Source organism: Nelumbo nucifera, chromosome 5 (genome assembly GCF_055504915.1).
Source record: "Nelumbo nucifera cultivar China Antique chromosome 5, China Antique-T2T, whole genome shotgun sequence".
In the NCBI taxonomy this organism is placed as follows: domain Eukaryota; kingdom Viridiplantae; phylum Streptophyta; class Magnoliopsida; order Proteales; family Nelumbonaceae; genus Nelumbo; species Nelumbo nucifera.
Genome location: NC_142653.1, coordinates 11,640,197 through 11,664,461, shown reverse-complemented (window position 1 = coordinate 11,664,461; position 24,265 = coordinate 11,640,197). Strand labels below are relative to the sequence as shown.

The window sequence follows — 24,265 nt, the reverse complement described above, 5'->3', positions numbered from 1 at the left end:
TAATGTGGAATTCGAGGATGTTTCATAAATTGACTCACCATGCTTACTGCAAATGAAATATCTAGCCGGGTAATAGTCAGGTAGTTTAATTTACCCACCAACCTCCTATTACCTTCCAGGATCATCAAACTCTTCACCTGCATCAATACTCAACTTGACATTTGGTTCCATGGGTGTTCCAGTTGGTTTGGCACCCAACAACCCTGTTTCTTCAAGTAAATCAAGGACATATTTTCTTTGGCACAAGTTAATACCATGCCTTGACCTTGCAATTTCTATTCCCAAGAAATATTTTAATTTACCCAAATCTTTTGTGTGGAGGTGACCATGTAGAAAGTTCTTCAACCTGTCAATCACATTGCTATCATTACCAATTATGACAATATCATCTACATACAACACTAACAAAATTTTCCCAGCTTCTGATTCATAACTGAACACAAAATGGTCTATTTGGCATTGTTTCATGCCAAAGTCCCTCACTACTTCATTGAATCTGCCAAACCACGCACATGGAGATTGTTTCAGTTCATAAATCGTCTTCTTAAGCTTGCAAACTTTACCATCCTCCCCTTGAGCAACAAACCATGGTGGTTGCTCCATATATGCCTCCTCAACAAGATCACCATGTAAGACAGCATTTTTGATGTCAAGCTCAAAGAGGGGCCAATCATACATTGCTGCCAAAGAAATCAACACCCGAACTGAATCAATCTTAGCCACAGGAGAAAATGTCTTTGTATAGTCAACACCATATAACTGAGAATAGCCTTTGGCCACTAACCTAGCTTTTAACTGTTCCACACTACCATCTGCAAGATATTTTACTGTGATGCCCATTTACATCCAACAACATGCTTATTAGGAGGGAGAGGGGTAAGTTCCCATGTATGATTGTGTGCCAGTGTAGACAATTCCTCTTCCATTGCTTGCCACTATCCTAGAGAGGTAATGGCTTCTTGGACATTGTTAGGAATGGAAACAAATGACAACAAAGATATAAACTTTCGATGGGAAGTAGAAAGGTGAGCAATAGAAACATAATGGAGGTACAATTTCAATAGGAATATCAAGGTCAAAAGGAGGTACAATTGCAAGATTCATCAACGAGGGCTAATTCGGAGGAGGGGCCGGTGCTCTTCTGTGAGTATACACTTGTGTGATTGGTGGCCTTTCAGTATTAACCTGCACTAGAGAAGACGACGACTGAGACACAACAAGAACTGTAGGAAGGGGGTCGTCAACTGGAAGTGGAAGGGGAGGAACATCAGAACTAGGGTTGTAACACATACCATTTTTAGGTTCTAGAGTATCCAAGAAAGATGCATTTTGTAGCATGTGCATCTAATTCTAACTTGTTCAGTCCAGGCCCTAAATTCTGAACAAAAACAAACACAACCAAAGACTTTGGGAGTAAGAGGGAATGGAGAAAGAGTAGGGAACATGACTGAGAAAGGAGATTGACTTTCAATGATAGACATGGGCATCCGATTGATGAGAAAACATGATGCAAGGACATCACTCCAAAAACGCTTTGGAACATTCATATCAAGCATAATAGATCGAGCAGTTTCAAGTAAGTGTTGGTTCTTTCGTTCAGCCACGCCATTCTGTTGTGGGGTATAAGAACAAGAAGTTCGGTGAATTGCCCCATGGTTCTCTAAGTATTGCTGAAATGGTGTTAAGGTGTATTCTTTTGTATTGTCTGAGCAAAGAATTTTAATATGAACACCAAATTGGGTACGAATTTCAGCATGAAACTTTCGGAAAATAGAGAACAATTCACTTTTATCTTTCATGAGATAAAGCCATGCCATCCTTGAATAATCATCAACAAAAATTACAAAGTACTTGTAGCCATGCCATCATGAGATAAAGCCAGTATGATCCCCCTTGCCATTTGTTGGGGACTGTGGAAGGAGAGAAATAGAAGAATTTCTGAGAAAGAAAGCTGGGATCTAGACAAGGTGGTGCATCAGATCATGGCTTCAACCCATTCCTGGCTTTCAGCCATAGATCTCTTTAGAAGAAATCCTCACGATCAGTATTTTGAAAATAGCACTCTTTTTGGCTAATCAGATAAGCTGATCAGTTTTTCTGAAGCTTGTTTTTCTGTTTTTTCCCTTTTTGGGGACCTTTTTTGTGAATTCTGATGTATTAGTTCCTGGCTGTACATGGCTGATCTGTCGACACTTGTATTTTGTGTTTTTTTTTTATGAATAATAACACTTGTATTTTGTGTTTACAGCATACTTTAACACAATCTTTACTTTACTTTCTCTCAAAAATAATAACTTCCCTTTCCATGAATCAATTTTGGCACTAAATCCATCCACCATTTCAGCAAAGTGCTCTTTCTTTGACTTTCCTTTGCAAATGGGTAGACCAAGATATTTGCAAAGGAACCTCCCCCTCTTGCAACCATGGCCCGAGGTGTAGTCTTATAAGTGTACAACCTACTTTTTCTCAAATTGATTTTATGACCTGATGTTTCCTCATAGTGATGAAGAAACTGCATCAGCTTAGAGAGAGCAGCCTTGGAACCAGTGGTGATGATAATGGCATCATCCACAAACAGGCTGTGAGATATAGTGGGACATCCTCTTGGGACCCTATAGACCAAGTCCTTATGGTTTGAGAAAAATTTAGTAGGCCCCCGACTAAGCACTTTCTCAAACATAATAAAGAGAAAAGGTGAAAGAGGATTTCCTTGTCGAAGACCCCTAATAGAGTGAAAGTAGCGATGCACATTCCCATTTATACTTGTAGAGAACCAACAATTACACATGACCTTCTTAATCAAAGCAATCCAGCCACTACTAAAGCCAAACTTAGCCAAGACACTAAATACAAAGCACCATTCAAGTCTATCATATGCTTTCATGATGTCAAGTTTTAGAATAATACTTTCCCCTTTGTTTTCTTGTTGATATCTTGGGCAAGTTCCTCCATTAAAGCACGAGAGTGCTAAACTTTCCAAGTTTCGAGTGCGTTTTTTGTTGCAAAAAAACCCAGAAAAACAAATTCGGGTGGCATAAGAAAATGAAGTAAAAAAAAAAAAGATAAAGAGAAGAAAGAAATAGAGCACATACAAATTTATGTGGTTTAGCTTATAGGCTAACATTGGATGAAGGAGGAGCAAAAATCCACTATAGAAACAAACAATTGGAGATTACAGAATTGTGCGTGCAGAGAGACTGGGCCGAATGGGCCCTAGCCCATTAGTGTCTTTCTTATTAATTCTTTCATGTTATGTTTTCTTATTGGGCCTTTTCTTTATGGGCCTTTAGTTGTTTTTATGTTTTTCTAAGTTTAGTGCTGATGTGGACGCCTACTTAAGGGCCTCCTTGTAATTTATGTAACTTAAGTATGTTTTATAAAAGATAAGAGTAGGGGAAGGAGGAGACATTTGAACTCCTCCTTTATTCTCCAATCTTCCTCCTTCTTGCTGTCTCCTTATTCTTCTCTGATTTCTTTTACCTTATTCTGAAATATTCTACTGATTTTATTAGTTTTGAATCACATCTTGGTATCAGAGCAGGTCTCTCTTCCCATTCCCTTTTTTTCCCATATATCTTTTTTCTAATTGAAAGGTGTATGGGGAGATAAATTGCTGATTATTCAGAAATCTTGTTTGCCTAGTTGGCAGAGGGTTTGGAGAGTCAGAATCTGGTCAAAGATTGCTAAGAAAGTGGAACTGCAATTTTTTTCCCAAAACCCTAGCCGACTAGAGAATTTCCAGTTACGGGTTGAAGAGGCTGTTTGGTTGTGGCGCTCAAGGCTTGGAGGGTTCCTTTTTATCTTCAAAAGTGTGCGGTTGCAGTTGGAAGTCGTTTGGATAGCTCTGGTTTGAGCGGCTACCTCTTCTCTCTTTGTCCTTGGAGGCCAAGTATGGTGAAACCCTAGTTTTGGGGATTTTGAGTGCTTGACTGACCTTAGTTAGGTCAATAAAGGTTAAAAACAGTGTTTTTTGATTTTCATTTGATTAATGGAGCAATCTGGAAGTGAGGTGAAGTAGATCCCGGTGTCGGGGGTTGGTCCAATAGATTCCTTTTTTACAGGAGTGACTACAATTAAACTTGATGGAACAAACTACTTTGCGTGGGCACAATCCATTAAGATCCATGTCTGTAGTAGAGGCAAACTAGGGTTTCTAACGAGTAGTAAGTGATGCTAGATGAGTCTGACCCTACATATGAGAAATGGATGCATGATAACTACACAGTTATTGGGTGGTTGGTAAATTCTATGCAGCCCCATATAAGTCAACACTATCTGTGGATGGCTTTAGCCAAGGAGATTTGGGGTAGTGTGACAGAGACATATTCTCAGAAATTAAATGTTGCAAGGGCCTACAAACTAAAGAGTGATGTGAAGAATTTAAGACAGGGGGAGAAGAGTGTGGCTACCTATTATTCGATGTTGAAGTCACTATGGCAGTAGTTGGATGTTATGGAAACATTTGCATGGGAAAGCACCAAAGATGCCAAAATTTTTAGGAAATTTGTGGAAAGAACCAGGGTGTTTGAGTTCCTTACAGGACTCGATCCTAAATTTAATATTACAAGGCAGAATATTTTGGCCAAGGATGATGTGTCACTTGCACATGCATACTCTATGGTGAGCAGTGAAGAGTGCAGGCGACATGTACAACTACAAACCCCACCTCCTCTAGAACATTTTGCACATGCTGGAATAAAACCAAAGGGACTGAATGAGAAAAAGGAAATGATATGTGAATACTGCAAGAAGCCGAAACATACTAAGGATTATTGTTGGAAGCTTCATCCAGATCTTCTTCCTGAGAGGTTCCAGAACAACAACAACTCTAAGAAGGGTGGGTGGTTAGTCTGGAAGACCCAAGAATGCAAATGTTGCCTCAGTGTCTGAATGTGATGAAAAATTTGCTGTGGAACAGTTGGCAGCAGTGAAGGCAGAATTTGAGAGATATGGGAAATTGATAAATCACTTGGAGTCTACTGTTGCCTCTTCCTCCTCAGGCACCCCATCTACATCAGCTTTTGCCCATTCAAGTATTCGTGCTTCTGCAAATCATGCTACAATTTCAGGTAGTCGTAGAATTCCTTGGATTATAGATTCTGGTGCATCAGATCATATGACTAGCCTACCCAACCTCTTTTGCTCATACCAGCTCCTCTCGGGTAGAGAGAAGATTTTTCTTGCCGATGGGTCTCTTGCTCCCATATCTGGCAAGGGGAATATTAAAGCCTCTGATTCACTTGTTTTGTCCTCTGTCCTTCATATTCCCAAACTTAGCACTAACCTATTATCTGTTAGTAGTTTAACCAAATCATTGAACTGCAGCATAACTTTCTTTTCTACTTATTGTGTTTTTTAGGATCTGAAGTCTCAGAGGATGATTGGGAGTGGCCATGAGGCGAATGGGATATACTTGCTGGATGTCTCTGATCAAAGTCTTGGATTACCTAGTGGAGTTGCTTTGGAGTCTGTTTTATCAGAGTCAGTGAATAGAGTCATGATATGTCATTTCAGATTTGGTCATTTGTCTTTTTCATCTTTGAGTCATTTGTTTCTAGAAATGTTTAAGGGAATACCCCTATCAAGTCTTCATCGTGTGTCATGTGAACTTGCTAAACATTGTAGACAATCTTTTTCAGTGAGTAATAAAGGATTTGTTTCTCTTTTCCATATTGTGCATTCTGATGTGTAGGGGCCATATCATTTACCTGCTATGGGGGGCTACAAATATTTCATTATTTTCATTGATGATTTCTTTCGTTACACATGGATATACCTTCTAAAATCCTGGGATGAAGTACCAAATATTGTACAAAGGTTTCATGAACTTATTCTTACCCAGTTTAACACTCGGATCAAAATATTCCGATCTGATAATGCAAAGGAATATTTTGAGAAGAGTCTCTCCTTCTACTTTGATACCTTTGGAGTTATTCATCGGAGTTTCTGTTCCTACACTCCTCAACAAAATGGAGTGGTGGAAAGGAAAAACAAACATGTGGTTGAGGTTGTGAGGAGCCTTCTTTTTGCTTCCCATGTTCTTGTTAAATTTTGAGGTGATGCTGTTCTTACAGCTACATACTTGATAAACCAAATGCCTTCTTAGGTTATGGGGTTTAAAACTCCCTTTAGCTTGCGATGTCCATGTTCACAGTCATCAAAGACATAAGTTTGAGCCTAGAGCACACATGTGTGTCTTTTTGGGATATGCCTCCACACAGAAGGGGTACTGTTGTTTTGATCCAGTTCATGGCACTCGCTTTGTTTCTAGAGATGTCACATTTGCAGAGTCAGTCCCTTTCTTTGGTATGAGGGGGAGCATTTAGATGAGTTGTTTGCATTGTCACCATCTATTCCCCTTCCAATTCCCATTGAATCTTCCATAAAGTCTACTCCAGTTGAGTCATCTATCCTTGCTCCCCCTCCTCCTCCTACTCATCCCCCTTCTTTTTCTTTCCCATCCTATTATCCAGAGGTGGTACTAGAGACAAAGACTCAGAGACATGCAAGTTGTTTCCACGCCTTCAGATGTACCTCTTGCTCCTCCAATCACTACTGAGATAACAGGTCAGCCCTCTTCTACCACTTCGGATACCTTCCCTGACCTTGATCTCCCTATTGCCCTTCACAAAGGCAAACGGAAATGCACAGCTCATTGTATTTCCAAACACTTGTCCTACAACCTCCTTTCCCCTTCCTACTATTCCTTCCTTGCCTCTGTTTCCACACATGTAACTCCCCGGTCTGTCCCATATGCCTTGTCCAAACCAAAATGGAGAGATGCTATGATGACTGAACTAGATGCTTTGCATAAGAACAATATTCTGGGAAATTGTGGATTTGCCTGAGGGATGGATATCTATGCTCGCTGTAAGTGGGTGTTCACTATTAAGTATCATTTTGATGGTACTGTTGAGAGATATAAGGCCCGTTTGGTTGCTAAAGAATGTATGGTATTGACTACTTAGAAACTTTTGCCTCAGTAGCCAAGATGACTTCAGTTTGGGTTTTGCTATCTTTAGCTATTGCTTTTGACTGTCCTCTTCATCAATTCGATGCAAAGAATGCCTTTTTGAATGGGGACCTAAATGAAGAAGTCTATATGTCTTTACCTCCAGGGGTGTATGGGAAGGAGATGCAAGGAAAGGTCTGTAAACTGAAGAAGTCTCTTTATGGCCTTAAGCAGTCTCCTAGAGCATGGTTTGATAGATTTCAGGCTGCTCTTGTTGCTTTTGGATACACACAGACTCAGTCGGATCATACTTTGTTTGTTAAGGGGAGAGATTCCTTAGTGACCCTCCTGATTGTCTATGTTGATGATGTTGTGGTTACAGGAAATGATACTCGGGAAGTTGTTCATCTCAAGAGTTTTCTTAACACTAAGTTTGAAATTAAAGACTTGGGAGAACTCAGATATTTCTTGGGAATTGAAGTTGCTAGATCTAAGGATGGTATCTTCATTTCTCAATGGAAGTATGTTCTTGATCTCCTTGCAGAGACTGGGAAACTAGGGGCTCGACCTGCTTCTACTCCTATAGATTTAAATCATAAGTTGTTAGCGACTGAAGGTGAACTATTGCTTGATAAGGGGGTGTTCCAGAGACTGGTTGGGAAGTTACTTTATCTTTGCATGACTCAGCCAAATATCTCCTATGCTGTTAGTGTAATAAGCCAGTTTATGCATTCTCCCAGAGATACACATTTAGTAGTTGTTGAGAGAGTTCTGTACTATCTAAAAGGGACTCCAGGGAAAGGTATTTTGTTTGCTAAGTATGGACACATGAAGTTGGAAGCATACACTGATGCTGACTGGGCCGGATGTATTGATGATAGGAGGTCTGCTTCAGGTTACTATGCTATGGTAGCAGGGAGCATTGTATCGTGGAGGAGTAAGAAGCAGTCTGTAGTGGCAAGATCTTCAGCTGAAGCGGAATACAGGGCAATGGCACATGGAGTTTCTGAACTTCTGTGGTTGAGATCACTTTTAGATGAATTGGGTATAGACTGTGAGAAGCCAATGATGTTATATTGTGACAACCAGGCTGCTATCAACATTGCACGCAATCCTGTTCAACATGACAAAACTAAACACATTGAGGTTGACAGGCATTTTATACGAGAGAGAGTTGCCTCAAGAGAATTCTGTCTACCATTTGTTGCTTTTGAATAATAGTTGGCTGATGTTTTGACAAAAGGTGTTCCTAAAGGAAAGTTGGTTCATTATATAAGCGAGCTGGGCATGATGGATATCTATGCTCAGCTTGAGGGGGAGTGTAGAGAGACTGGGCCAAATGGGCCCTAGCCCATTAGTGTCTTTCTTATTAGTTCTTTCACGTTATGTTTTCTTATTGGGCCTTTAGTTCTTTTTATGTTTTTCTAAGTTTAGTGCCGATGTGGACGCCTACTTAAGGACCTCCTTGTAATTTATGTAACTTAAGTATGTTTTATAAAAGATAAGAATAGGGGAGAAAGGAGACATTCGAACTCCTCCTTTCTTTCTCCTTTCTTCTCCAATCTTTTTCCTTCTTCTTGCTGTCTCCTTCTTCTTCTCTGATTTATTTTACCTTATTCTGAAATATTCTACTGATTTTATTAGTTTTGAATCACATCTGTGCACAACCTCTTTTACAGAAACCCCAAACCCCACAATGCCCAAAACCTCTTGACTTGTCTTTCAAGCCATAAAGATATATACAAGAGAAAAACCCCCAAACTACATAACTCTTTGTATTTGTCTTGGACCCATAGTACCCTCAGTGGTGGTTAGTGGTGGGCTATGGGCTTGGGCCTAGCCTATGCTTCCACCACAAACCACCATGAAATTTTGCCTTCGGGTTTTTTCTCAACTTAATTCGGAGTGGGTCATGAAACGGGTTGCAATAATGAATTCCAAGGCACACATAACATTTTTAGTGTTGTGTGCATGCATATGTACTAGCTTGTATTTTTAAGTGATCTAATTACCTAGACAATAATCAGGATCTATCAGTTAATTCCTATCTGACTTCTTAAGGACAATTTTGCCCATTTGATTTAACAGTATAATTATTAATTCTCTTCATAAGTTTGTGTTACAATTTTTCCCTAAAATGTAAATAGTATCATGAGTATTGTTCATGAAGGTTTTACCATCTCTCTTGTCTTAATGTGATAATAACCATGAGTATTGTTCATGAAGGTTAATCATACACTGTTCTGTAAAAAGAATGATGGTTGCTACATCTTTCGGGAAAACTGGTCTCTTTAATGTGTCCCGTTCTTCAATTTTCCAGGATATCAGGGCATTATTTCCTCATGATTGCAACCCATTCTATGCTGGTTTTGGCAACAGAGACACTGATGAGATTAGCTACCTTAAAGTTGGAATTCCCAAAGGGAAAATCTTCATCATAAACCCTAAGGTAATCTCAGAGTCCAAGTTCTACCGAATGGGGGTAGTAAAAACCAACCCTGTGTCATAGCCAACTTACTTGTTGATGGTTTTTACAGGGCGAGGTTGCTGTGAACCGTTCGGTTGACACAAAATCCTACACATCCCTTCATGCACTTGTTAATGGCATGTTTCCCGCCATGTCCTCATCTGAGCAGGTTCAGTTTGCAAACATAAATTATTTTTCATCCTGATCTTATTCCAATTCACTCAAGGACAAGGAACCCTTCATGATGCTACCTTTTATTGTTGCCTATCAAAGAAAGACATGAATTCCAGATTTTGGTTGGCCCATTGAGGCTTGATTGGAAGTTTTATAAACTGAGTAGTCTTCTAACTCCAGGAGAATGAACACTTGCCATTTACACTGCCTAACTTGGTTCTGAGTTGAATCTAGAGTACCATGCATCCCCCTGTAAAGGAAAAAAAATCAATTTGCAAAATGAAAAACTGTATTCTAAATTTTGGTTCACCCCTTCTTGATACCATCTTTTATATCTTTGGTCAGAATTGAATCAAGATCACCATCTTCCTCCCAAAAAAAGGAAGAGAAAACAATTTAATTCCTAAGTTTTGATTGGTCATTTCAGCTTTGGTTGAAAATTTTGTGAATTGATTTATCTATGAACTCCAGGAAGACTTCAACTCATGGAACTACTGGAAAATGCCTCTTCCCAATATCAACATTTGATGATACCGACAAGACATTCTTGTTTAACTCCTTGGATTGTGATGCAGGAGGATGTCAACATGCCAGTTCTTGAATGAGCAGGTAGAATTTCTGTTTTATATATGCTCTTTATGGTTTTTATTTTTCATCTCTATGTGATTATGCACCACCACACCCTAACAAAGACAATGAAAAGGTTATGTTAGTCCAACTCATCAAGGTTTCAAGTAGTGGTGGTACCCTAAAATCTGAATCAGCAATGATGCTGCAATATCAAATTTTCAGGCCACTTATAATTAGAATAAATTGCAAACTTAATACATCTTTCAATCTCTAATCTGTATCATTTTTCTTGATTGGTATCTCAAATTTCTATCATCTCTCAAGAGGGATGAACTGATTAGAAAAGGACTATCTATTTAATCTAGTGTCTCTTAAATAGATTTGCAAGCATTTTACAGAAATCCATGAACTTGGGTGCGTTGAAATGCTCAAGATAGGAAAAGGAATATAGAAGCACCAAATTCAGGTATAATCATAGGGTCCTGAATGTGGCTATCAGATCATAGGGTGAAATTAAAGGAGCAAAAGAAATTGGAGCAAAACTTGAAAGCTCAAAAGTTTTTGGGTGCTGCTGGAATGCAAGTGAGCTAGGTAATTTCTCTTTCTTCTGTGCCAATGTAAGGGAGATAATATTGAAGTTGGAGAATATATGTCCAATATTGGCAATCTTTTATGTGTATGTTAGTAAAGAAATTGAAAGAAACCAACTGAGAATGTTTCCTAAATTTGAGAGCTCCATAATCCATACAATAGCAAAACCTTGCTCGTGCATTCATACAAGATTATACCCATCCAGGGTGAATAGCATTAAAAAGAAACTGATGAATTCAAAGTTTGGACTTACTGGAATGATATCCTGTCTTTATTTGGGAAACTTGCTAGTAGTGTCTAGCTTTGCTGAGAGAAATATTCTCTTATTGCAACATAGTTCCCAATCTGTGTGCAAAAGCAGCACCTCCTTCTGATGGATTAGATCATTTAGAATTTTAGATATATTCTATTAAACCTGACTCTCATTGGTATGCATAATATGTTACAAAACATTTATTTTAGAAAATATTCATTTTTTAGTGTTTTAATTCCACAAAAATATTAAGAGAAGCAAAATATTGTTCAAAACTAGACAAGGGACGGGGTAAAATAACTTGCACCTTTTTCCAAAGGTAAGGCATTTTACTTGGTGTTTTGATTAGATTGTAGTTTGTATTTTTAAGCACCCTACCTTATAACTATCTCCTAAAATCACTCGCATACAATGAAGCTTTTGACTTTTTAGAAATCTCTCTCCTCATGCTGGCCTAAAATCTAATTGTTCTCTACTTCTCTTATGACTCCACTTTTCCCAGTTTGTTTCAAAGTTGCAATCAAACATTAGAAAAATTGAAAAATAGTACTTTTACAAATAAGTATTTTTCTGTTACAATTTTCTTATTCCAAAATATTATTTGGGAATTAAAATGCAGCCTTTTTTTTGCAAAGCCCTTGAAAATAAACAGGGATTCTATCTTTCTAAATCAGGACCTTTTTTCTTACAAATTAGAGTGTCTATGTGTGTAGGGGGGGGGATTGCTTGGTCTAATGCTAAAATATTGGGCTGTCAAGTTTGAGAATGTGTTTGAGTCTGAGGATAGTCACCTTGTTCAGAAATTGGAGGTTGGATTTGTATCCAATCCACCCCTCCCAAGACCCTGGACAGTCAGGAACAGCATTGGGTAATAGCCTTTTTGTGTGTGTTCCGTTTGCAACTAATTGGTAAAATAAAGACAAAGCAATCCTCCCTGAAACTTAGCTATTTTCTGATATTCATAGGCAATTGATTGAGCTGGTTATATTTTGGACTTTGAAGCACTCAAGAATATTCATAGAGGCCAAGTGTGGCACAAGTCTATACAAGAACGGTCTAGAAGAAACAAGAAATTTGAATATGGATATACTTAGTGGATGCCAAAAGAAAGCTGAAATTAAGTGATAGGTGAACTTTCCCCAAGGGGCCATCTCTTGATCTCTGGCTGACAAGTGTGGGAGCATGAATTTGAATCTCAGAGTGGTCAATTTGTGCAATAAAATGTTTGAGGTTGGATTTGTTACTTCTTATCCAGTCCACCCTTCCCAAGACCTCAGATATCTAGGATCAGCACTGGATAATGGTCCTAGGTGAAGCTTCTTTGGAGTTGGCATTTCAGTATGCCTCTTCATTTCCCTGTAAACAATGGTTTTAGGCTGTAACTAACAGAATATGAACTTTATCTCTGAAAGATCTACACATACATATCATGTATTTTGGGAACCAGAGAGAGCTAACAGAAGACCAAGAATATTTGATTGACCTCAAAGAAGACACTTTCCTCTATCATCTCATCATATAAACTTGTTGATGGCTACCCTGTCTCTGAGCGTAGGGAACTATACCTGTGTTTTGTTTGGGACCCACTATCCATGTGATAAATTTAGGCTGTTTTTATTTTATGTTAGAAGGCTAAATTAGGTTATATTTGTAAATAACAACCAATTTTTATCTGGAAGAATGGGATACACCTATGTTACTCAGATACGGCAAAGACATGGATGGATGCAGTATTGGATACAAAATTTATGCTAAAAATTGAAGTGTCCAATATGATATGACACCTTTGTAATTTGTATAGGTATCTGGGCATAGGTATCCAATCCAATCTAACGTATTGAAAGCCTTTCTGTTGGGTCTTTTATTCGAGTTGAATTAGATTTGATTCATTGATGGACACGAGTTAACTTTTTAATCTAAGCTAAAATTTATATACCATTATTTCTGGGCAGAAAAGCTAGTTTGAAGGAGAAATCCTCTTTTCTGAGAGATTTGCTTAGATATATTAGCTAATGACTTTGTGGGACAAGTACTTGTCCTATTTTATTTAGGAACCCTTGTCTATGTTGCAAGTCTCTGAAGCGTTAAGGGCTGCCCTTTTGATTTATTTCTGAAACCAAATTGGTTTATCTTTTAGGCTGTTCTTTTTTATTTGACTGGAAAATTAAATTAGTGAATCTATTATCCAGGTGGTAAGTCCTAAAAATATTTGTGCTGGTTTTTTATTTCACTTGGGAAAGTACATTAGATTTTATTTGTGATCAAATTCGAATTAGGAAACAGCTAGCTTTTAGATCTTTATGAGACCCACATTATTCAGTCCCTTTTTCTGTGAAGAGGGCTAACCACGTGCTTGGAGAAGTCCTCTGTGTCTTAAGGGCTTTGCTTTGAAGCATTGAATGTTATTCTGGCCACTTTATTCTGGTTATTTCAGGGTAAATTATGTCCTGTAATAAACTCACTTGGGGTGTTATGTGCATGGTGTAGGTGCGGGTTAGATGCAATATATGGCATCATAGCAGCAAGAGAAGGGTCACTCTGGCGGCTACTTGTGCTTAGTTCATTCATTGGTAGCGAAAAGCTGGAAACTGGTGTACAGAGATGAATGATGAATCTACCAAAAAAGTGGCAGATTGAATTGTATTCTTTTCTAGTTTAATTTATAAAGCTGTATAATAGTGTTATTCCATGTAAACTGATGAGCATTGCATTGTTGTATATGTTATGACTGATGCCCATGCTGGAAAAGAAATGGGTTATGGGTATACCACATATATATACATCCGAATCCATTCTACTTCTACATGTTCAAAATGAATCAGTTACAGGCAGGCTTACAGCTTGCTAAACTACTTGGTGGATGGGATTTACAGCCAACCTGGCCTAATGGGTAGACCTCCTAAGACCAGGTTTTTGGGCCTGCCTGTGACTGGGCTGTTTGACAACCCATGTAGTATGTATATGAAGACGGCCTCTAAAATGATACAACCACTTAGGGCTAACCCACTACAACCCATGTTTCATATGCATGTATTGGGGTTGGGGTAGTAGCTACTTAAGTTTTTTAAATTTAACAACTGCTATGTGGTCGTACTGTTGGCATACTTTCCTTGTCAAAATTTAATGTATTTCTGCAGTGCAATTAAGCACCTAATTAATATGACATATAAAAGCACATATGATAACGAAGTTGGTCCTAGATCGAGATCGAGATCGAGATCGAGATCGAGAGAACAAGTGATACATTACATACTACTTCAACACCAAATTTTGACGCAACTATCAATGACTAACAGTTCTACGTAGCCGTAGGCAGGGAGTCAAAAGTCTCAAAGATGGTAGATAATGATGGGCTTTCTGCGATGCCTCGGCCCACATTAATGAACCCATTGCCATTAGCATCGGCACCGACAGCCTATCAGCCACTATTCATTAGGGAGAACGGCTTCAATGCTCACAAAACCGTATTCACAGCCTTTTACTGATACACACTTGTGTATCAACTCCAGAACCTTCAGAGAACAGAAAGAATTGAGAATGAAAATGGAAAGAAGATAAGGAGAAGATGAGAAGAAATTGAGAGAAAGATGGGGGAAGAATTAGGGAAGAAAGTATTTGAGAGAAAATGACAAATTTGTTATCATTCCATAACCATCCTCATGCTAATCGAGGCTTATATACTGGCCTTTACATGAGAAATAGAAAGTAATTACAATTGTCTAGTAACAAATTACTAAAAATGGAAACATAACTAACTTGTACCAATGCTGATATCCATGAGCTGGACTGATGACTCAGCCATGTTGACCTAGCACCTTGTTAAGCCCTCAAATAGCCCTGAAATTGCCAGCAATTGTCAAACTGCCAATTGCATTTTATTCCTATCAATACTCCCCCTTTAAGAGTCCTTTTCCATAAGGACTATGTTTGGATACCAAGCTTGCAAGTCATAAAGATACTCCCAAGTAGCTTCTTCAACAGGCCTATGGCTCCATTGTATGAGGACTTGGGTTTCTGCCTGGTTGCCTCTCTTCATCCTTCTCCTAGCTAAAATAGCAGTAGGTTGAGGAGTATCTTCTGTAAACCAAGCAGGAATTTCATTGTGAGCTGTATGAGCTCCAATCTTCTTATTTAATTGTGAAATGTGGAAGGTGGGGTGAATCTTAGAAGAAGGTGGGAGGTCCAGCTTGTAGGCTACCTTACCAACCTTATCAAGCACCTTGCAGGGGCCAAAATAAAGAGGAGAAAGCTTATGGTTGTCTTTGTGAACTATAGAAAATTGCTTATAAGGCTTAAGCTTCACATAACCCCAATTCTCAATGTCAAGTTTCCTTTTAGATCTTCTTCTATCAACCAAGGTCTTTATCCTTTTCTGGGCTTCAGTCAAGTGATATTTTAGGAGTTGCAACATTGACTCTCTGTTTTGCAACTGTTGATCAATAGAAGTTACAACTGAATCTCCTGGGAAGTACGACACATGGATAGGACATAGGAGGAGGATACCCATATAAGGCCTCAAATGGAGAAGTGTGTATGGCTGTATAGAAGGTTGTGTTATACCACCACTCGACCAAGGAGAGCCACTTATCCCACTGTTTAGGTTGATCACAAGCCATGCATATGAGATAAGTGTCCAAGATTCTATTAACCACCTTTGGCCATTAGTTTGAGGGTAGCAAGAGTATGACAACAACAAATCCACGCTCTACAACTTAAACAACTCCTGCCAGAAGGTGCTCAAAGAGACAAAATCCCTATCACTTGCAATGGAATTGGATAAGTCATGAAGCTTAAAGACATGATCCATAAAGGATTGAGCCACCATGGAAGCTATAAAAGGGATGAGCTAGGGGCATGAAGTGAGCATATTTTGTAAATCTGTCTACTCCAACACAAATTACATCAAAGCCCTGTGACTTTGGTAGACCCTCAATGAAATCCATGATTATTGCTTGCCAAGCACCTTTTTGGAATCTGGAGAGGTTACAAGAGACTAGGAGTGGCTGAGTGATCATATTTGCATCTGTGACAGATGCTGCAAGCTCTAATGAACTGCCTCACATCTTTTGCCATCCTACTTTAGAAAAACACTGCCTGTATTCTCTTGAGGGTAGCATATACACTTGAATGGCCACAAATTGGTGTACTGTGCATCAGATGAATGATTTTCTTCCTTAAAGCAGGATCATTCCCCACAACCATTCTCCCCTTCCTATCAAGAACTACATTTTTGCAAGAATATCGTGTGTATGGGGTAATTGAAGAAACTTGAAATTCTTGGAGAGAATCTATGAGTTGTTGGAGATACGCATCCTTTTCCCAACTGGCTTGTATTTCCTCCAAGAGGCTAGATTGCATGTTTGGTACTGATAAAACAAACAACTCAGAATTGTGCACCCTTGAAAGAGCATCAATGACTACATTTTCTCTTCCCTTCTTATACTGGATCTCATAATCAAAGCCAAGTAGCTTTGTCAACCATCTCTGCTACCCATGGGTTGTGATATTCTGTTCCAAAAGATAATTCAAATCTAATGGTTAGTTTTCACAACAAAGTGCTTTCTAGTGAGGTAGTGTTCCCACCTCTTCACTACATAAACCAAGGCCAACAATTCTCTCTCATAAACTAAGAGTTGTTGGTGCCTTGATGATGAATGCAAGTGGGTGGCCTTCTTGCATCAAAACAACACCAATTCCCTGACTTGAAGCATTTGTCTCTACAACAAAACCCTTGGAAAAGTCCAATAAGAAAAGTACTGGTGTAGAAACCATGGCTTGCTTGAGCCTTTGGAAAGCCTCTTCTTCTTCATCATTCCACTTAAACCCATCATTCTTCAATAAAGAAATTAAGGGCTTGTTGATATGACCATAGTTCCTCACAAATCTCCTATAGTAACTTGTAAAGCCTAGAAATCACTTTAATTGCTTAACTATTGCAGGTGTTGGCCATTTAAGGAATGCTTCTACCTTCTTTGGATCAGTTGAGACTCCATCTGCAAAGATAAAATGACCATTTACTTAACCTTGGTACTGCCAAAACTACACTTGCTTATCTTGGCATACAATGTATGAATTCCAAGCGTGGTAAGTACTTGCCTTAAGTGATTCACATGTTGTTCCTCGGAAGGGCTATACACCAGTATGCCATAAAAAAACACTAGTAAAAACTTCCTTAAGAAAGCTTTAAACAGGTCATTCATTAAGCTTTGAAATGTTGAGGGTGTATTAGTAAGGCCAAATGGCATGACAAGAAACTCATAATGACCACCATGAGTTCTAAATACAGTCTTATACTCATCCCTAGCATGCATTCTAATTTGGTGGTAGCCAGACCTGAGGTCAATCTTAGAGAAAATAACAACCCCGTGCAATTCATCTAAGAGTTCTTCAATCACAGGAATAGGGAATTTATCCTTTACAGTGGCTTTGTTGAGGGCTCTGTAATCGATACACATTCTCCAAGTGATGTCCTTTTTCTTTACAAGAATAACTAGGGAGGATAATGGACTATTAATGGCTCTTATAACTCCAGTGTCTAGCATCTCCTTAATGATCTACTCTATAATGTCCTTTTGAATTGATGAGTGTCTATAGGCCCTTAAACTGATAGGATTAGTGTTATCCTTCAATAATATCTTGTGATCATGTGCCCTATGTGGTGGTAACCCTCTAGGTTCATCAAAAGCATCATTGAATTCATCTAAAAGAGCCTGAGTGGATATAGGGATTACTGAAGTTCTTGATGTCAACTGCATAATTAAGGGAAGTGCAGCTGATTCTTCCTTACTCTTGATACAAATTGTAAGGAACTGAACTAGTCCACTATGAGTGGCTTTCTTTAGCTGTTGAGACAAGGTTTTCTCAGGTACTGCCATCACTATTGCAATTTGCTCACCGAACAACACTATTTTTCTACTAGCTAAGGTGAACTCCATTCTCAAGGTTTTCAAGTTCCAAAGGATATCACCAAGTGTATCCAACCACTGTATTCCAAATACTAGCTCACAACCACCTAAATTAAGTATCAACAAATCAGTTGTAAACACATACCCTTGCATAGACCAAGTGAAGCCTCTACAAATTGCACTACAAGTCAACAACTTTCTTTTTGTCACCTTGGTTGAGAGACTCCTTGTAATTTCTAGTGCACAACCCATCTTCTTTACCTCTATTGCATCCAAAAAGTTTTGTGAACTTCCTGGTCCACCAATGTATGCAAATTCCTCCTCTTATAAGAGATAGTGATCCTCGTGGTGTTATTTTGAGTGATTTCAATTTGCCCTAACAGAGCATGGGGAGATATTAAGAGTTATAGATCCTCTACTAGTGCTTCTTCCTCAATTAGTAGATGTTCCCTTTCACTCTTTCAGTAGTATAAGTCTCCCCTTCACAGACAATTGATCCACCTTCTTCTTCTTCTTCTTCAACAACTATAATGGAATACAACTATTTTCCCTTACACCTATGCCCCGGTTCATATTTATCACTGCATGTAAAGCACAATCCCTTGGCTCTTTTCTCCTCTGACTCCTTATTAGACAAGGTTCTAGTATTTTTGGAGTTACCCTTGTTCAGAGGTTGTGCACTGGGAGGTAATGGTAGGATTTCAAATTGATTGTTTCTAGCTGAGAGAGTTGGTGGTGATGGCCTTGGAAGCAAGGGTTATTGTGAGGGCAAAGGCAATAAAGCCTAGTGGGGTTGTTTCATTAATATAGGAGGTTGAGGCCTTGGAAGGGACTGATACTGTGGTTTGAGGAGGGTCTTGGCCACTACAAGTAATGAATCATTAGTGACCTCCTATAACCTGCCCATTTCATAAGCCTGGGAGAGCGATACAGGATTAAACATCCTAAGTTCCTAATTGGGTTTTAAATTTCAATTCCTTCTTGAGGCTTGCAAGGAAAAAACTGAGAAATTGGATCTCAGTCACATATGCTAGAGTGTATAATTGATTGAATTCATCCAAGTAATCTTGGAGAGAATTAGTTTGCTTGAGGTTTACCAAATCTCTCATCCATAGCTCTCAAGTACTCCTCCTAAACAGGTAATCCCCTTAACCCCCTACTCTTGACATACATTTGATGCCATTGTAAGGCTTTACCTTCCAAGTGGATTGAGGCTAATATGATCTTGTTCTCAATAGCTCCACCTTGTACAACCAGCCCTTGAAATCGTAACCATTTAATCTTGGAAAATCAATTTGAGTCAACCTTGTGAAGGGATTTTGTTGCGGCATGTTCATCTGCTGGTTCTATTGAGCATTAATGGTTTGAACCTAGAAGCTCAATGCTATAAGTAATTCCCTCATTTCGGCCAGAGATCTATCGAACGTCTCACTTAACTCAACAATTTGAGTATCTGCTTGATCTTTCCTTTGATTTACCTCTCGAGTGAAGTTCTTGAAAGATTCCTTGTGCCTCTTAGCTTCTTGGCCCCTAGTACCATTAGCCATGATTGGTTTGCTGCAGTTTGAAATTCTCAAGCAATGATGCCAAGATCGAGCTCTTATACCACTTGATACACACTTGTGTATCAACTCCAGAATCTTCAAAGAGTATAAAGAATTGAGAATGAAAATGAGAAAAAGACAAGGAGAAGATGAGAAGAAATTGAGAGAAAGATGGGGAAAAAATTATGGAAGAAAGTATTCGAGAGAAAATGACAAGTTTGTTATCATTCCATAACCATCTTCATGCTAATCGAGGCTTATATACTAGCCTTTACACGAGTAACAGTAAGCAGTTACAATTGTCTAGTTACAGATTACTAAAAATGGAAACATAACTAACTTGCACCAATGTTGACTTTGCCTTGTACACTCGATCCATGACTTGGACTGGTGACTTAGCCATGTTGACCTGACACCTTGTTAAGCCCTCAAATAGCCTTGCAAATGCGTGTAACTGTTAAACTGCCAATTACATTTTATTCTTATCATTTACATTATGCATTGGGAATATTTGTGTACTTGTATGTTTGTATGGTTTTTATGGGGAGATATTTTCAATGCAAGACTGCGAAGGACTATGTAAATGGTCTTGTGAGCACTGAAGCCGATTTTTGGCTATCAGTGGACTCAAAAAATCTAAGATCCAACCCTATCCAAGATCCCTAAACCCAACCGGATTTGGGATTTCAATTTTTGTTAGTTGAATTTTTTGAATTCAATCCAAAGCCGACTTGATTACAATAACGACTAGTGGGGCAATCACCATTGGAACACCCCATTTTTTCAACCATAGCCTTTACTTCTCCTTTAGGCCTCGTTTGCATTTTGGTAAGTTACTTACCTAGGTAAGTGCATTTACCCATGTTCTTTTATTTCCAATGTAAATAAGACAATGACCATTTTAACCATAAAAATCTATTTTTAAAAGGGTCATTTTTGTCCCATTCAAATATTGACAACTTTTCCCCTAAGTGGAAAAGTTATTTACCCACCTAGGAAATGGGTATCACTTACCTAGGTAAAAATAAACTTTCCCTAATCCCCATATAAATCTGAAAAAAGAACATGGATTTCTTAGTCAATGAGAATTAAAATCCCATCACCAACTTTTCCCCTTTGAAAATAAAAAAAAAAGGTTTTTAGGTGATAAGGTAACTTTTCACCCTTAATATCATTAAAAGGAATGTTACTCTCAGAATGTCAGCTTTAAGGCAACTTTTTGAACAAGATATCACATAGAGGCACTAATATACGAGGTGCATCCACCGTATGACATACACTTTGTATTTATATCATATAGGATAAAATTGCCCTCACGACTATTCTCAAAAGAAATTAGGAAATTTGTCTATTCCGTTCAACAATAAAATCTCTCTTTCGTTCTCTCTCTCTCTCTCTCAATCATGGCTGGGAATTGGATCGCCATGACCCAGAAATATCAATGGGTCAACGGCTCCAACCTGTTCGGAAGAACATTATAGGTGCATGTTAACTTTTGTAGAAGATTTACTGATTCGTTAGCATCTCCATATTTGGAACTGTAGTGGCAACATGTTGTACGATACTCCAATCCAAAAAGAAAATACAAAGAAGTTAAAGCTCTAGAGGATGAAGCCAGAACAATATATGTTACTGATGACAAATTCAATGTAGTCCCCAAGGGAGACGAGTTCGTGGATATAATGGTGAAGCAAGGCTGCTTCATATTGCAAGTGGCCTTGTTCTCCTTGGGTGGTTTAGCATCATTGGTTTACACTTTGGATAGAAATCTGGGCGAAGATTGAGACAAGGAAAGGATCAATAACTGGGCCTTGTCCTTGCTTTCCATCAGTAATCGATTTCCCCTCTTGATCCTCCAGAAGCTAATGGAGCAAAGCTTCTTCCAAGCGGTGTTGAGTAGGGGAAAATGGAAGGGACCCCATGACTTGGCGAGGATGGTGTTGTATGACAGTCTAGTGAAGCCCATGCTTGATCTCCATAGAAGAAGAGCAACTAAATCATTTCTTGGCTTCTTTCGCTGCAAGAAGAGTGGTTTGGCAGAAGAAGCGCCAACCCTTCTCCATGCTCTTTGGCTCACTCTAGTTGGGCCTGACTTGAGTGATGGTGTTGTCAAAGAAGACGATAGTGTATGGTCCACCTTTCGCAGCACAACGGAGCTGTGAGAAGCTGGAATTAGCTTCAGAAACAACAAGGGGGTGGGGATTAGAGGGATAAAATTCAAGACAAAATGGTTGAAATTTGATGCTTATCTCTGCCTCCGTTCATATCCATTGGACCCAATACAAAGACGCTGCTTGAGAGCTTGATTGATTTCAAAGGGGAGCTGTATCAGGATAGAAGCGGTGGTGAGGTTTGTGCATATTTGAAGTTCACGAGTGAGCTGGTTCGTAGTCATGAAGATGCCAAGGTCCTGGCAATACATGGTGTCATTGATGTCGACACTGCAAGTGTGAAAAATTTGCACAATACCTTGGTGAATTTACACCTGCCGGAAGAAGTAAATGACCATAGTCTCAGTGTTGTAAGGGATGGGATTTCTAGTTATGTGAAGCCCAACAAATGGGGACAAGATTGTGAATCTCATCATTATCACTCTGCTTCTCACATTGGTGCAGACCATCTATACTGCCGTTGGCTATCATCACCCAAAGAATTAATCCAAATTGGCTGCAGAGCTTTTTGATATCTTGGCGTTGTTTGTAGGGATTCTAGCATAAAGAGGTAAGCTTGACCTCTATTAGCAACAAAAAGATGAATAATAGGGTTCCAGATGAAGAACAAGGCTACAATAGGGTTTATTTCTGATTTTGGAGAGAGAGGAACATGTTTCTTACAATTTTAGTTGATTTCTTTAGGAAGAATCTGAATGGGTTTTCAAAACTTTTAGTCGATTACCAAGAAGAGACAACTGAGAGGTTTCTTTGGGTTTTCCATACATTTTGCAGAAAAAGAGAAAAAGAGATGATTATAAATAGGGGCAGTTTTGTCATAAAAAACACATCAAAGCCTCGAAGGCATATCCCATATAGTGGCGTCAATTGGATTGGATTTGGTCCAATCCGATCCAGTCCAATGTGAGTGCATTATAAATGGACTAGGTCCAATTCAATCCAATGGATGTTTTGGACCGGTCCAATTCGATGTCCGGACTCTGGACTGTCCAATCTGTTCAAATTCATTTTGATTTAGATTGGTTTCAACCCAAATCCAATCCACTGACACATATATTCTTATCTTATATCAATGGACTAGATATCTGCTCCTCACATTTAGGTGCCTCACATCCACATCCACATCCACCATGATAGGATGTGCGTGTGAGGCGCCCTCTGTGAGGAGCAGATACGGTCTCAATATTGACTTAATCCAACCCAATCCAATATAAATTTGTTATGAACGGACTAAGTCAATCCAATCTAATAAATATTTTGGACCGAATTGATCCAATACAATATATCTTATTGGTCCGTCCAATCCATCTAAATTGATTTTGCACTGGACGGGTCCAATCTAAAACTGATCCATTAGCACCCTTAATCCAATATGGTGGATGCACTTCGTTTTATACTGCCCTTTTGTGATATAACCTAGCAAAAGATGCCTTTGTCTCTGATATTTTACAAAACAACTACCTTTTGTTGCTAATAGAGGTCAAAAGTTACTTTTTTTTTTTTCTGCTAGAATCCCAGAAAAGAATCAAAATCCGCTGATTGGTTATCACTTTTTTAAGGTATCATAGTCGGATGGTTCCTACTCATCATCTAAGAATCATTCATAGATGATTGTACTGTAAAGAGAGGAAGAAAGAACTTGGTTCTGTCGTTCTGTGATTGTACAATCAAATCAAGGTCAGCAACTGTGGTGCGAGACCAAAGGCCATGTAATCGATAGGTGTTCGTGTAACGCCGTTACCTGCCGGCTGCGGCAACCACAAAAAGGTCGAAACCGCTTTTCATCCAACTTCACGTTGAAAATCCATCACCGGCAATTCCGTTATCGAATCTTTGATGTATTTTAAAATTCCTCGCTCGTGTCGATGAAAGATGACAAAACGGACGCGTTGAAAGGAAAAGAAAAGTTCAAAGGAATTTAGGGCCCAACCGGGTTCGAACCGGTGACCTCTTGATCTGCAGTCAAATGCTCTACCACTGAGCTATGGACCCAATTGTTGATAGTCGTAAGCATCGATTTATATTTCTTTAAAGCGGACGTATTTTTAATATCCATCAACCTCGTGATAGTCTCCATCATTCTGATTCAAATAATTTGTAATGTTTTAAAAGATTTAAAGAGAAATGCTAACAACAGCAATGTTTTTGAGGCTTCTCATTTCACAATATTTTTACCGCTGAAGAAGGTACGTATTTTATCATTTTATGTGACAAGTGTCAAAAGTACTTACTCATTGTGCTAACACCGTGTGTGCCTACCTTTTTCAAACCAAATAGAACCTTTTATTTCAAACCAAAAACAGCCAAAAATCTTACATGATTCATCAAATAATGGCAGCTTCAAACAATATATTCATATTACAAGCCTATTTTTATTAATAATAACAGTGAAGCAAAAATCATCATCATCCTTTTTTAAATACATTCTTGCATTATAAACTAAGAAAAGCGTAGCATTGATGTCAATCTCAACCGACCTGAAGCAGATACATACTTGAAGCTTTTAAGCCTAATTTGAGTTCAACTTTAGCCATTAAGTGATAGCTAGGAACAGGAATTATTACACTTTGATGAGTTTCAAAAGTAGTAGACTCCTTCATACATTACCCAGAGAATTTATGGAGAGCCACGCGTCTAG

The 24,265-nt window shown here is 38.7% G+C and overlaps 2 protein-coding genes and 1 non-coding gene across 4 annotated transcripts in view; 1 reads left to right on the top strand and 2 right to left on the bottom strand.

Moving 5' to 3' along the window:
* Nucleotides 1-13,808, top strand: part of LOC104606026 (phosphatidate phosphatase PAH2-like) — a 29,502-nt gene extending 15,694 nt beyond the window's left edge. The window contains exons 8-12 of one of the 2 annotated variants that reach the window (XM_088888079.1): nt 9,273-9,401; nt 9,490-9,588; nt 10,065-10,202; nt 10,663-10,754; nt 13,495-13,702. In XM_088888079.1, the coding sequence (XP_088744205.1) occupies nt 9,273-9,401; nt 9,490-9,588; nt 10,065-10,121 (285 nt within the window). In that variant the 3' untranslated portion in view covers nt 10,122-10,202; nt 10,663-10,754; nt 13,495-13,702. Of the gene's footprint in view, nt 1-9,272; nt 9,402-9,489; nt 9,589-10,064; nt 10,203-10,662; nt 10,755-13,494 lie in introns of both variants that reach the window. The other variant, XM_010271031.3, reaches the window with a different exon arrangement.
* A 1,097-nt stretch (nt 13,809-14,905) lies between these two features.
* Nucleotides 14,906-15,514, bottom strand: LOC148791238 (uncharacterized). The gene has a single exon (XM_088887545.1). It carries the CDS (start codon nt 15,512-15,514, stop codon nt 14,906-14,908), a length of 609 nt encoding a protein of 202 aa, XP_088743671.1.
* An 8,033-nt stretch (nt 15,515-23,547) lies between these two features.
* On the bottom strand, nt 23,548-23,619 carry TRNAC-GCA (transfer RNA cysteine (anticodon GCA)). The gene has a single exon. It is a non-coding gene; the product is annotated as a tRNA-Cys (tRNA).
* Between the last annotated feature and the right edge of the window lie 646 nt (nt 23,620-24,265).

Bases quoted from the DNA above. Each gene is read 5' to 3' on its own strand.
- LOC148791238 (XM_088887545.1), bottom strand. From the start codon at position 15,514: ATGGGTATCCTCCTCCTATGTCCTATCCATGTGTCGTACTTCCCAGGA.